Here is a 15,962-nt window from a genome sequence, read left to right as displayed (position 1 = left end):
TACAAACGGAATGACAAAATCAATATACCCCCCATCTTTTTTGATGGTGGGTATAAAAATATTTTAACCGGCAGAATATCTACCGGTTAAATGAAAACCGGAGAATGAGATTACGGGCCTTTGTCTTTTCGCAAAGAACAATAGGTGAAGTTTTTAATTTTATGTAAATTAGAATAAAATAAAAAGCTAACCAACCTTCAAAGAAACTCTGCTTATCCTCCTCATATGTTCAATGCCATGATGTATGTAATAAATACGCTTTTGGTATGTTGTCATTGTATAACAACTTTAAATGTTTGTAACCAAAATTGTATGTCCTTGCGAATATATTTATTATCCTACAAACGCTTCATCTGGCTCCCAAGTATAAATGTAGGCGTTTTTAATACAGTGTGCATTTACTATAAAGTTAAAAGAGATATTTGCGATCTACATATGTTGTAAGAATACCACATACATACATACATATATAAATTGGTCTAGTATCATTTAGTCTAGTAAATAATGATGCCTTAATTGTGAATATGTTGCTATTTTTTTTTATTTGCCTCTTTAACAAGGACGCAATCTTTTATTTTTTTTGCATATTTTACTTTTGATTTTATTTTATAATAATAATAATGTGTTTCTTTGATTTCTGAGAAATTTTTTCTTGTTTGAACAAACTGAAAGAACGTGCAGACAAAAAAAAATTAGAGAAATATTTTACGCAGTTTTTTATTACGATTTTAAAGGCTGTGTTGCAGGCAGTCGTTTAAAAGACAGGCAAATGAAGATTCAGAATATCTAGGCCGTATTATTTATGTACTCTATAATAAACTGTATGTTCATATTGTAAGTAGAAATGACATATTAAGAACATTAAAAATAGGTCGACATCTAATTAAAAACAGTAGAGGGATAACTAGTATTATATGAATCTGTATAAAAATAAGTCTATAGTCTAGTCTATAGTCTAGTCTATAGTCTAGTCTATAGTCTAGTCTATAGTCTAGTCTATAGTCTAGTCTATAGTCTAGTCTATAGTCTAGTCTATAGTCTAGTCTATAGTCTAGTCTATAGTCTAGTCTATAGTCTAGTCTATAGTCTAGTCTATAGTCTAGTCTATAGTCTAGTCTATAGTCTAGTCTATAGTCTAGTCTATAGTCTAGTCTATAGTCTAGTCTATAGTCTAGTCTATAGTCCTAGTCTATATCTAGTCAGAGGCGTCAGAGGCTAGGCTAGAGGCGAGGCGAGAGGCGAGGCGAGAGGCGAGGCGAGCGAGGCGAGCGAGGCGAGAGGCTAGGCGAGAGGGAGCGAGAGGCTAGGCGAGCTAGTCTAAGTCAGTCTATAGGCTAGGCGATAGTCTATCGAGGCGAGAGTCGATAGGCGAGGCGTAGAGTCTATAGTCTAGTCTATAGTCTAGTCTATAGTCTAGTCTAGAGTCTAGTCTATAGGTCTAGTCTATAGTCTGGTCTATAGTCTAGTCTATGTCTAGTCTTATAGTCTAGTCTATAGCTCGTCTATAGTCTAGTCTATCGTCTAGTTCTGTCTAGGTCTAGTCTAGGCTATAGTCTACAGTTCTATAGTCTAGTCTATAGTCTAGTCTATAGTCTAAGTCTATAGTCTAGTCTATAGTATAGTCTATAGTCTAGTCTATAGTCTAGGTCTATAGGTTCTAGTCATGTAGTCTATAGTCTAGTCTATAGTCTAGTCTATAGTTAGTATGTCTAGTCTATAGTCTAGTCTATAGTCTAGTCTATAGTCTAGTTCTATAGTAGTCTATAGTCTTAGTCTATAGTCTAGTCTATAGTCTAGTCTATAGTCTAGTCTATAGTCTAGTCTATAGTTACTAGTCATAGTCTAGTCTATAGGTCTTTAGTCATGCATAAGTCTAGTCTATTAGTCTAAGTCTATAGTCTAGTCTATCGTTCAGTCTATAGTCTAGTCTATAGTCTAGTCTATAGTCTCGTCTATAGTCTAGTCTATAGTCTAGTCTATAGTCTAGTCTATTAGTCTAGTCTATAGTCTAGTCTATAGTCTAGTCTATCGTCTAGTCTATTAGTCTAGTCTATAGTCGAGTCTATAGTCTAGTCTATAGTCTAGTCTATTAGTCTAGTCTCTAGTCTAGTCTATAGTCTGGTCTATAGTCTGGTCTATAGTCTGGTCTATAGTCTAGTCTATATTCTAATCTATAGTCTGGTCTATAGTCTAGTCTATAGTCTAGTCTATAGTCTAGTCTATAGTCTAGTCTATAGTCTAGTCTATAGTCTAGTCTATAGTCTAGTCTATAGTCTAGTCTATAGTCTAGTCTATAGTCTAGTCTATAGTCTAGTCTATAGTCTAGTCTATAGTCTAGTCTATAGTCTAGTCTATAGTCTAGTCTATAGTCTAGTCTATAGTCTAGTCTATAGTCTAGTCTATAGTCTAGTCTATAGTCTAGTCTATAGTCTAGTCTATAGTCTCGTCCATAATCTAGTCTATAGTCTTACTTTCTTAAACAAAATGTGGTTGAGTGTGAGCAATTTTCTATGAAAATTCCATTGTGGCAATGATATTCTCAGAACAACTCTGTTTTACTATTTATAATTCGTAGATTTTTTATATTTTTGCTCTTTTATTAATAATAATATTCCCAATTTGTTTAATAATTTTCAAACTAATTTGTTTTCAATTTCATTTAATTACTAACACAGTCTCTAGTGACAAATAACAAATAACAAATTTAAATATTTTCTTTGTACAAATTAAAAATGTTTTATTCAAATTCATTTTGTATTAAATCTTTTTCCCCAAGTGATAAAAATAAAATGTATTTTTTTTGTTACAATAACAGCATGTGCAAATAAGTACAAGAATAGGCACTCAATAATACTTACTAACGACTGTCATAGTTTCTGATTCAGAAACTGTATTAAATGCGGGTGCTTCACCAGATACTTCACATTTATAAACGCCCGTTGACTGCAGTGTGACACGTCTAAGAGCCACTTGTGTGTCGGAGGAATTGCGTAGCTGGAATAAGAAATTTTTGTATAAAATAGATTAAATTGTTTAAAGAATTTTGAAAGAATTATTAATTAGTTTTTTCAATAATTTGTTGAAATCAAATAAAATGTACTCCCTTAGATATTTGTTACTCATTTGAACTGTTTGTTTATGTAAAATTTTTCCCCCTATTTTGCTGTTTTTTAATTAAAAAGTGAGGGAGTTGAAATAGTTTTTCTGCTTCCCTTTTCATTTGAATAATTTAAATGATGATTAACTATTTTTTGTGGTATTTACTTGGTTTGTTTTTTTTTCTAAACTTTAGTTTTTACTCAACAGATGTGTTTTTTCTGTTGGTTTTTTGCAATTTTTTCCCTTTAGTTTTTAATTTCAATTTAAAAACATGATTATGCAAATCGTTCATTTGTTGGAGTTTTGCGGTTAATTTAAAGAATTGTTATATTTTTTTCACATCATATATAGAAAAGTGTAAAAAGTGAAAAGTCAGACGGTTTTTAAGTGAAAAAATTAAGATTAATGAGATTTCACTGTTGCAAAATCATTTATTTTTATTATATTTCTTATATATTCTGCAGACTTTCTTTGATTAACGAGATTAAGTTTGTTTGAAATTTAACAATTTATCTTGAAGGTGTAATTGTTGAAAAAGGTGTTTTGTAATGTTAATTGATAAAAGTGAGGGAAAGAATATGTTTTTAAAATTCAATTCTAGAGAAAATCTCTTTAGAAAACAACTCTAGATTGTTGAGAATTTTCCTATAGTTTCTAGAGAAAGTTTTAAAGAATTCTTTCCGGGAGAACTGTCTTAAGTATTTTTCTTCACAAAAAAAGATAATGCATTTTGATTGCCCAACAATTGTGCACTTCTTTTTTTAAGTTTAACTTGACAATGTCACATCACAATGTCTTTTTCTTCCAAAATGTCTACCCATTATTTTGCCATAACAACAAATATAAGAAACAAAAACGAAAAATATGAAATATTTATTTCCGCCTTATAATAAAGTCTAAAGAAAATCATATATTGTTAACATTTTTTCGCAATAAAAGACAAGATCTTTTGTTTTTTTTTCTATACAAACATATAAAACTAGTCAACAATGGCAAAAGTCACGTATATTTTTCTATCTAGAATCCTTAAGGATTTATTTAGTTTTTTTTTCTTGTTAGACACAAAAGTCCTTTAAAACTGATATTTTTTTATAAATATATGCGTGTGACGTTTAAAGTGGTGAACAAACTTTAGTTCTTTAAACTTTTATAATACATGGTTGTGGTTGAATTATAGTTGTAAGGCGAACACAAACATAATTCGAAAAAATAAGTTTTGTATATTTTTTAACAACTATATTTGTGGTTGTCTAAAGTTTGTTTCTTTTTTTTTTTTTTTTTTTTTATTTAAATATTAAGTATATTTTTTAATTTGAAAATTTTTATATGATATAATTTAATTGAATAAAGTTTTATTTTGTGGTTTCTAAATCATTTTTAAAATATTTAAAAATTATATTTTATTTTTAATGTAAGAAGGGAAGTTTGATTTTAAATGGAATTGTTAATATAGGTTTTCCTTAAAAATATTGCTTTAGGTATTTGCAGTTTTTCCTTGTAATGCAAGCTATGTACGTTCTTCTTGGCGTATGATAAATATTTAATTCAGCTTATAACAATTATACGCCTACAATTGCTGTGATACCATGTTTACTGTATACTACAGCAAGCATGTAGTTAAATATGTACTTTCACTTTTATTCCTAGAATTGCAATATAAAATTTACATTCAGAGTCTGGATTCATTTGAGTTATTGTAGAGTCCATGAATAAAATATACTTTTAAATTAAATTTCTCGTTTCTGTAGCGCTTTCTCGGAAAAATCAAATAATTTTATGTATAAGAAACGTCTATAAAAGTGGGATATCCGACTAAATGAAAAAATACTAAAAATATGAGGATGTTTAAAAAGTCCTTAAGATTCCTTCCGAGTGTTTGTTGCACAAAAGAGATAGAGCCCGAGGTATATTTCAAGGAATTTAATTGTATTTCTACTCATATACTACTAACTAACTACTACTACTAACTAACTAACTAACTAACTAACTAACTACTAACTAACTAACTAACTAACTAACTAACTAACTAACTACTAACTAACTAACTAACTAACTACAACTAACTAACTAACACTAACTACTAACTAACTAACTAACTAACTACTAACTAACTAAACTAACTAACTAACTACTAACTAACTAACTAACTACTAACTAACTAACTAACTAACTAACTACTAACTACTAACTAACTACTAACTAACTAACTAACTAACTAACTACTAACTAACTAACTAACTAACAACTAACTAACTAACTAACTAACTAACTAACTAACTACTAACTAACTACTAACTAACTAACTAACTAACTAACTAACTAACTAACTAACTAACTAACTAACTAACTAACTACGACTAACTAACTAACTAACTACTAACTAACTAACTAACTAACTAACAACTAACTAACTAACTACTACTACTAACTAACTAACTAACTAACTACTAACTAACTAACTACTAACTAACTAACTAACTAACTAACTAACTAACTACTAAAACTAACTAACTAACTAACTAACTAACTACTAACTAACTAACTAACTAACTAACTAACTAACTACTAACTAACTACTAACTAACTAACTAACTAACTAACTAACTAACTTAACTAACTAACTAACTAACTAACTAACTAACTACTAACTAACTAACTAACTAACTAACTAACTAACTAACTAACTAACTAACTAACTAACTAACTAACTAACTAACTAACTAACTAACTAACTAACTACTAACTAACTAACTAACTAACTAACTAACTAACTAACTAACTAACTAACTAACTAACTAACTAACTAACTAACTAACTAACTAACTAACTAACTAACTACTAACTAACTAACTAACTAACTAACTAACTAACTAACTAACTAACTAACTAACTAACTAACTACTAACTAACTAACTACTAACTAACTACTAACTACTAACTAACTAACTACTAACTAACTAACTAACTAACTAACTAACTAACTAACTAACTAACTACTAACTAACTAACTAACTAACTAACTAACTAACTAACTAACGAACTAACTAACTAACTAACTAACTAACTACTAACTACTAACTAACTAACTAACTAACTAACTAACTAACTAACTAACTAACTAACTAACTAACTACTAACTAACTACCTAACTAACTAACTAACTAACGAATAACTAACTAACTAACTAACTAACTAACTAACTAACTAACTAACTAACTAACTAACTAACTAACTAACTAACTAACTAACTAACGAACGAACGAACGAAACTAACGAACGAACTAACGAACGAACTAACGAACAAACGAACTAACTAACTAACTAACTAACTAACTAAACTAACTAACTAACTAACTAACTAACTAACTAACTAACTAACTAATTAACTAACTAACTAACTAACTAACTAGCTAGATTAGATTAGAGAGAGCCCTAAGCATAGCGACATAGAGACCACAGTGTTCCCTGAGTAGTCCCGTTAGTATTCTTAGATCAATTTTGTTAAGCGATAATTACTTTTGGGATTTTCCTCTTGATATCTTGATTAAGTGCTTTGTCTGCCTAATTCCTGATGTTGCTTCCCAGTGGCAAGCAAATTCCGATTCGACCTACGATACGCATCTTTGTCTGACGTAACCTTGATGGATACCAAAGAATGGTTCAGGGCAGTTTGCTAAGCAGTCCGCGCGTTTGTTGCCAGAATAACCTTCGTGGCCGGATATTGTTAAAATAACTAACTAACTGACTAACTAACCCGAATTTCATTGCAACATTCATCGGGGGGTTTAGTTGCATGATTTAAATAATAGACCGATTTTAATCCCTTTCAATAAGCTACGCCCATTGAATTATCTTCAAATTTGCGATTGATTACAAGATTTTCATGGATGGAAGGACAGACAGAAATAGTTAAATCGACACAGAATATGATTCTAAGCTGCTGAGTATATTTAAGGTGGATATAGAACCAATATTATTGTGCATTACAAACATTAATTAGTAAATCACTAACTACTAATATCAATATGTCTATTTTACAAAGCAATATCTGATGGAAAATTTTACTTATAATTACATACTAAAATTTTCAAAGAAAAATTAAGCAATTGCTTTACCCTCCTGATGACATTGACTTTTAATAAATGAACTTCTTAGATTTCCCTTGCTACAGGTACAACTACAATAATAACCAATACTCGGAAAACTTTCTTTATGAATCCAACAGCAAATAAATGAAAAATCAAATGGATACTGCACAGAGCAGCAGCTGTGTATACAACATCTCTTGCAAAAGAAACTTGATAAAAATTGCAGTAAGATACTTACGTCAACATTGATACCCGGCAAAGGAAATGCCTGTCCCGGTGGTTTATTTCGTGGCACATAACGATAAAATTCATGACCGTCTTTATACCATTTTACTGAATACAAAGATTCTCCATCGAGACTGTAACGACAACCTAAAATGGCACTTTTAAAGCGCATTATATGATTGGGTATTTTCACCTCCGTCATGGTTAGAGAATTTGTTATATCTGCAAGAGAAACAAGGAAAGATACATTTACTTTAACTTATTTAAGATGTATGAATGTTAAATATGTATATAAATTAATATTGTAAAAAGGGTTCCGGTATGCAGTAAAAATATTTTATGTTTCTTTTTCATTACATTTTCTTTAAGAACAAATATTACTTAAAACTCCACGGGGGAGGGGAGTTTTAAGTAATATTGTATGGCAACTAATGACCGTCATATAACAACTTTAGAAGTTGTAAAAATAACTTCTAAAAGAAAATATTTGACATAAATGTTTTAGATGTTTTGCTTATTTTACAAATTAGTTTTCACGTATATTAGACGGGTAACAAACTAAATAAACTGAAACAATACAAACATAAAGAAATAATAACAGAAAAGGGCTGAGCACGGAAATTGCAGCTGGGTTTCAATTTTATGCACACTTTTTGTTAGTAGTTTTTTTGTTGTTGTCTTGTCATTGCACTCAGGGGAGCACGGTGGGCTAGAGATAACATTATACAGTCAGAGATAAAATTTATTAAGGGATTTCTATAATACATTAAGAAAACTAAAAAAATTTGGGTACTATTATCTTCTATAGAAGCCTTGGTGTTGGAGGACTTAAAGAAATGGCTTAATGAATCTAAAATCTAGTTTTTGATTTTTTTTTTTAATTTCCTTCCACTGTTTTCAATTTGTTTCCTTGTCACAGCAGATGCATAACTTTAAACAGTTCTATGGGTTTTAAAACTTCAACTTGTTCCCGTGTCTTCCATTTTTCTACTTAGACTAGTATTAAAACGCTCAGACACTTGCAACCACCATTATTTTATGGTAACATAATTTCCTTTGAAGACAAATGATGTTGACGTGTTCAACAATAAAGGAAAAGTTGTATAAACTGAAAAACGAAAATGATAAATAAATACAAACTCCAAGACAATAGTGAAAACCCAAAGCAAAAAAATATACAAAAATGTGCATCAACCTAGAACAGGAAATGCAACTTAACATCATCACCAAACAACGAACGTACCAAACTATCTTTAGAAGTTTCAATAGAAATGTTAAAAAAAATAAAACAACAGCAAAAACAGTAAAAATAGGAAGTTTAAACATCTAAGGAAAAATACACCTTATTCGGAATTGTTGTTGTGCTATCACCACTACGCTTATCACTGCTTGTCTTTCTCTCTGTCTCTATTTCAGAAACTCTTTCTTTCTTTAAGTATGCAATTTAAAATGTCGGTATTTCATTGTGTTTTCAAAAACAGTGATCAGTTGTCATAGACAGAAGGGAATAAAATCAAATAGATTTTCACTTCTTAACAACAAACACAACAAAAGATTTTTTAAAACTTGCAGCTAACTTGCTTTTTAGTCTCCTCAAGCCCAACACTGCTTTAAGAAATATATATTTACCTCTTATTTTACCCTACAAGTATAACAAACAACAATAGTAATGGAATGCAACTAAACAATGAATAAATTCTGCATAAAATAACAACAACAATAATACATAGTTATAATAACAACAATAAATTCTAAAATTGTTTTTTCTATTTGCATTCGTTCATCGTTATATTGTAAATTTTCTAACTAATATTTACTGCATTATCAGCATTTAAATGCAAGAGGATTCAAAGTAAAAATGTATGTAATACATTGCAATGTTGTAATAAGGATGTAGAGAATTTCAAATATTTGAGGATTTTTTTTTGCGAAAGTAAAGGTACATATTTAGAGCTATATTTCTTTTAGTATGAATGCAGTTATAAATGTTTTAATGTAAAAGTTTTAATAATTTTTGCTATAATAAGCTTTTTATAATCTTTAGAAGGTAAGTAATAGTACCAACTCTCTATGTATGGAAAGCAGAAAAGCATTTGGTTTTATTAGATTATTCTTTACTTATATGGGTGCCTCTCTACACTTATTGAAGTTAAATTTAACCGATATTAGAATTATAAATGTATAAAAATATATTTTGTGAATTCTCTCATAATTTAATACATTTGTTTTAGTTCAATAAAAGAGGTACCATTTTATGCTTCTAAAGAACAAAGAGGTACCAAAAGTACTATTCATTTGCATAAAATAACAGTACCAAATTTAGGGCTTGTAGGGATTGGAAACCGATATCCAATATAGACTATACTATAGACTAGAATATAGACTAGACTATAGACTAGACTATAGACTAGACTATAGACTAGACTATAGACTAGACTATAGGCTAGACTAAGACTAGACTATAGACTAGACTATAGAGTAGACTATAGACTAGACTATAGACTAGACTATAGACTAGACTATAGACTAGACTATAGACTAGACTATAGTCAAGACTATAGACTAGACTATAGACTAGACTATAGACTGGACTATAGAGTAGACTATAGACTAGACTATAGACTAGACTATAGAGTAGACTATAGACTAGTAGACTAATAGACTAGACTAGACTATAGACTATAGACTAGACTATAGACTAGACTATAGACTAGACTATAGACTAGACTATAGACTAGACTATAGACTAGACTATAGACTAGACTATAGACTAGACTATAGACTAGACTATAGACTAGACTATAGACTAGACTATAGACTAGACTATAGACTAGACTATAGACTAGACTATAGACTAGACTATAGACTAGACTATGACTAGACTATGACTAGACTATAGACTAGACTATAGTAGACTAGACTAGACTATAGACTAGACTATAGACAGTAGACTATAGACTAGACTATACTAGACTAGACTATAGACTAGACTATAGACTAGACTATAGACTAGACTAGACTAGACTATAGACTAGACTATAGACTAGACTATAGACTAGACTATAGACTAGACTATAGACTAGACTATAGACTAGACTATAGACTAGACTATAGACTAGACTATAGACTAGACTATAGACTAGACTATAGACTAGACTATAGACTAGACTATAGACTAGACTAGACTATAGACTAGACTATAGACTAGGACTATAGACTAGACTATAGACTAGACTATAGACTAGACTATAGACTAGACTATAGACTAGACTATAGACTAGACTATAGACTAGACTATAGACTAGACTATAGACTAGACTATAGACTAGACTATAGACTAGACTATAGACTAGACTATAGACTAGACTATAGACTAGACTATAGACTAGACTATAGACTAGACTATAGACTAGACTATAGACTAGACTAGACTAGACTAGACTAGACTATAGACTAGACTAGACTAGACTAGACTAGACTAGGCTATAGACTAGACTAGACTAGACTAGACTAGACTAGACTAGACTAGGCTAGACTATAGAGCTAGACTATAGACTAGACTAGACTAGACTAGACTAGACTATAGACTAGACTATAGACTAGACTATAGACTAGACTATAGACTAGACTATAGACTAGACTATAGACTAGACTATAGACTAGACTATAGACTAGACTATAGACTAGACTATAGACTAGACTATAGACTAGACTATAGACTAGACTATAGACTAGACTATAGACTAGACTATAGACTAGACTATAGACTAGACTATAGACTAGACTATAGACTAGACTATAGACTAGACTATAGACTAGACTATAGACTAGACTATAGACTAGACTATAGACTAGATTATAGACTAGACTATAGACTAGACTATAGACTAGACTATAGACTAGACTATAGACTAGACTATAGACTAGACTATAGACTAGACTATATTACCATCTACAAATTGGAAAAAAAAATCCTCCTCAATAGATCTGCAACACTAAAAATATACTTAAAATCGATTTTCGAATATTTATTCCCAATAATTTTAGTGCAAATCAAAAGTAATTCTAGAGCTGAAAATTGTAGTTGATTCTCTTTAGTTAATGGAAATTACATTGAATATCTATCATTAACATGCATTAAACATTCATATAAGTATTTTAAAACAGATTTCATTACAGCTTGTTTTCAGATAATGATCCGCATTCTTAATCATAAATAATGAATCTTCATTTGTATAACTTCTTTTATAACTGTTTGAACTACTTTACTCAAATTCAAATGAATGACATCTTGAAGTTTTAACTCCTCTTAAAAACGACGTCTTTAAAACGTACTTATCTTTTAAGGATTTTTGATTAAATATATAAAAGTTGCAGCTGCTTACTACAACAACAACAACTACTCACTCAAACGAATGTTACCACTAACTCTATTGTCTGCAATTCTCTGAATATAATGACGACAACTATTGCAAATGTATGTATTAACATTAATATAATTCCAACATTACTGATTCCCCTCTCCCACTTTGCACGTACAAACATACATATAAGTAATGCTAAAAACAAACAACAATAATAGCAACAACAATGTCAGCAATAATATCAATGACAACAACATCCTTTTCATGTATTAAATAAGCAGTAGTTGTTATTGTGGCAGCAGTAACAACAGCAGCAATGTTAGTTGTTGGTAATGTTGAAAGTTGCAGGAAAAAGTAACTGCTGTTGGTATTTAGTAAAAGGATTTAACACAGACATATGCATAATGTAGTAGTTGTTAGTAGGATATGTATTAGTACTATGTGCTTTTAAAAGAATATCATAAATTAAGAGCAACTGTGTGCTGTGTGTCTGTATTTACTTGTAGTTTTTACTGCAAAACTTATTCACTCTTTCTCACATGCATACATACATGTATGTATAGCAGCTGCATAATAGAGACACTCTTTGTCAACATAACCTACAATTCAATGACTGTATAAATAAATGTCTATATGTATTAGTAAGTTGAGTGCATATTTATATACACATGTTAGTAGCTTTAATATGCATTATATTTAAGATATGAAGACAGGCAAATAATTATCTTAATTAATAAGTTGAAATAATGCAAATAAAAAAGTGGGCGTGAAAAGGGGCGGGAAATACCATCAAAATAGAGAAAAAACCCTTTAGTTTCTTATGAGAATAAAAGGTAGTTCTATTATCATATGAGTAACATACATCCCCGCAATAACTGTTTTCAAAATGGGACATAAAAGGTGGCATCCAATCTATTTCTATAAGACATTATAGAATAGCAACTATTAATTTCAGAAGATGGTTTGAATTTCAGAAGATGTCCTGGCTCAATTATGGACCATGAAACTTCTTTCTTCTATTATTTAATTTGTTTAAAATCAGTTCAAAGTAATTTTCCGAATTGGCCTCGTACATACATATATGTATATGTATGTCATTATATATGCAATAATATGTTTGTGTAAGTTAAATCCCATATATTTTCATATTTACAACTAAAACCATAATTTTATTTGTCTATTGTTTTAAGACGTTTTGTAGTATTTTCATTCAATGAAGGAAGAACATTCATTCCAATTCTGCTTCACTTACTCATGTGGGTGTATTGTTTGTATACATTATATATTGTACTCCTAAGGATGCATGTATTCCTTTAATAATACTACATTAAGTAAGTTAAGTATGCAGTTGTATATACTACATACATATGTATGTACGTATGTATACTCCATGTTATGCCCTGCTAAAGTTGAAGAGCATCTACATATTAAGTACGATGAGTATAGATGTAAAGTATCAAGAGTTTCGCCTTTAGGGGATTGTGTTCAATAATGAATTTTATCATGTATTAGTTTTTTTCCTTTTTTTGTAAGTTTTTCTATGTTTACGTTTTTCTTATGCACACAATAGATAGGCAAGGGTTTTCAAGAAACTAGTTACATAACCAATTCTTTGTTAGTGGGGGTTAGCTTGAATGCTGATCTTTAAAATGAAACTTTAAAAAATAATGCAGAAGAATTTCCTATGTAATATGTAATTTTAACGTAATATTATGTATATATTTAAATTTTGATCAGGATTTTTAAATATCGTTTCAATTGTCTGCATTATTTTCCCTTTTGTTTTCTCTCACTTGATTTTATTTTCTATCGTGTGTGTGTTTTCGCTTTATTTTTAATTATGTTGAAAACTGATGATAAAGTTCTATGTCTGGTCCATAGAAAAACTTCACCTACACTTAGGAACAATGTGTGTTAAGAGTGTGAATAAAGTAGTGTCTGCTTGAACTGTATTTTATGGAAAAATGCTGATACAAAAAATATAATAAAATGTAGGAAAAAGCTAAATTTCATTATTTTGCTGAGAGTTTTATTAAATATTTTAAATTTGCCTAAATAATTTTAATGGATGCTTATTAAAGGATAAATCGAGGGGGTAACGTAGTTAATCAGAGTTTTTCTCTATTTTCTCAAGTGGGCTCTTGAATTTTGAACTTTAGAACAGCGACTAAATATGAAATAAAGTAAGTGTTTCTAGTCCGATAGGCCCGGAGGGGGCTGGGTTCGATTGCCCACCTTGCCGACATGGTTAACGAGCGCCACAACAGCCCCGATGGATACATCCTCGGTCAAACGGAACCGAACTAAAAACGAACTAACGAACGAAACGAACGAACGAACGAAAGAACGAACGAACGAACGAACGAAACGAACGAACGAACGAACGAACGAACGAACGAACGAACGAACGAACGAACGAACGAACGAACGAACGAACGAACGAACGAACGAACGAAACGAAAACGAACGAACGAACGAACGAACGAACGAACAAAAGACGAACGAACGAACGAACGAACGAAGAACGAACGAACGAACGAAAGAACGAACGAACGAACGAACGAACGAACAACGAACAAACGAACGAAAAACGAACGAAGAACGAACGAACGAACGAACGAACGAACGAACGAACGAACAACGAAACGAACGAACGAACGAACGAAAACGAACGAACGAACGAACGAACGAAGAACGAACGAACAACGAACGAACGAACAACGAACGAACGAACGAACGAACGAACGAAACGAACGAACGAAACGAACGAACGAACGAACGAACGAACGAACACGAAAGAACGAACGAACGAACGAACGAAAACGAACGAACGAACGAACGAACGAACGAACGAACGAACGAACGAACGAAAACGAACGAACGAACGAACGAAGAACGAAACGAACGAAACGAACGAACGAACGAAACGAACGAACAACGAACGAACGAACGAACGAACGAACGAACGAAACGAACGAACGAACGAACGAAACGAACGAACGAACGACGAACGAACGAACGAACGAACGAACGAACGAAAGAACGAACGAACGAACGAACGAACGAACGAACGAACGAACGAAAACGAACGAACGAACGAACGAAGAACGAACGAACGAACGAACGAACGAACGAACGAACGAACGAAAGAACGAACGAACGAACGAACGAACGAAAACGAACGAACGAACGAACGACGAACGAACGAACGAACGAACGAACGAACGAAAGAACGAACGAACGAACGAACGAACGAAACGAACGAACGAACGAACGAACGAACGAACGAACGAACGAACGAACGAACGACGAACGAACGACGAACGAACGAACGAACGAACGAACGAACGAACGAAACGAACGAACGAACGAAAAACGAACGAACGAACGAACGAAGAACGAACGAACGAACGAACAACGAACGAACGAACAAAGAACGAACGAACGAAAAACGAACGAACGAACGAACGAACGAACGAACGAACGAACGAACGAACGAACGAACGAACGAAAGAACGAAACGACAAACGAACGAAACGAACGAACGAACAACTAAACGAACGAACGAACGAACGAACGAACGAACTAACGAACGAAACGAACGAACTAACTAACGAACGAACGAACGAACGAACTAACGAAAACACTAACAACTAACAACTAAACGAAACGAACTAACTAACTAAACTAACAACTAACAACTAACTAACTAACTAACTAACTAACTAACTAACTAACTAACTAACTAACTAACTAACTAACTAACTAACTGAAGCATATATTGAAATATTGTCCTATCAGGACCCTTTACTCTTTTATTTTGTATAGATTGTATTCGGGATGAAACTTTGTACAGAAAATTGTTTTTGGGATACAATTTTCTATAGACAAAGCCATTTGGGATAAAATTGTGTTTGGGACTAAATTTGTTAATCAAATTATGTTTGGGAAAAAATTTCTATAGAAAATTGCTTTTAGGATCCATTTTTCGATAGAAATTGCTTTTATGATAACAGTTTTTATAGTTTTTATGGACGTAGGCTTAAAATTTTTTGTATTAAGTTGTGTATATTACTGCATTCTTTATAGAAAGTTATATTTGTGACAAAATTTTCTTTAGAACATTCTGTTTGGGAAAAAATTTTCTACAGAAAATTATTTTTGAAACAAAATTTGCCATAGAAAA

The 15,962-nt window shown here is 31.4% G+C and overlaps 1 protein-coding gene across 1 annotated transcript in view; it reads right to left on the bottom strand.

The window, feature by feature from the left end:
- Window positions 1-2,858: 2,858 nt before the first annotated feature.
- The window catches only part of LOC119609657, a gene marked incomplete at its 3' end in the record, with an annotated part of 113,069 nt that continues 99,965 nt past the window's right edge, over window positions 2,859-15,962 (bottom strand). Inside the window, exons 4-5 of the mRNA XM_037964513.1 lie at window positions 7,426-7,634; window positions 2,859-2,994 (exon numbers count right to left, since the gene is read on the bottom strand). Of these exons, the coding sequence (XP_037820441.1) occupies window positions 2,859-2,994; window positions 7,426-7,634 (345 nt within the window). The remainder of the gene's footprint in view (window positions 2,995-7,425; window positions 7,635-15,962) is intronic.

The sequence above is a fragment of the Lucilia sericata genome, unplaced genomic scaffold (genome assembly GCF_015586225.1).
Source record: "Lucilia sericata isolate MDLA Ls3-8-SP2 unplaced genomic scaffold, ASM1558622v1 Contig001028F_arrow, whole genome shotgun sequence".
NCBI lineage: Eukaryota > Metazoa > Arthropoda > Insecta > Diptera > Calliphoridae > Lucilia > Lucilia sericata.
The sequence above is the reverse complement of the archived record's forward strand: the minus strand, read 5'-3'. Positions and strand labels throughout refer to the sequence as shown.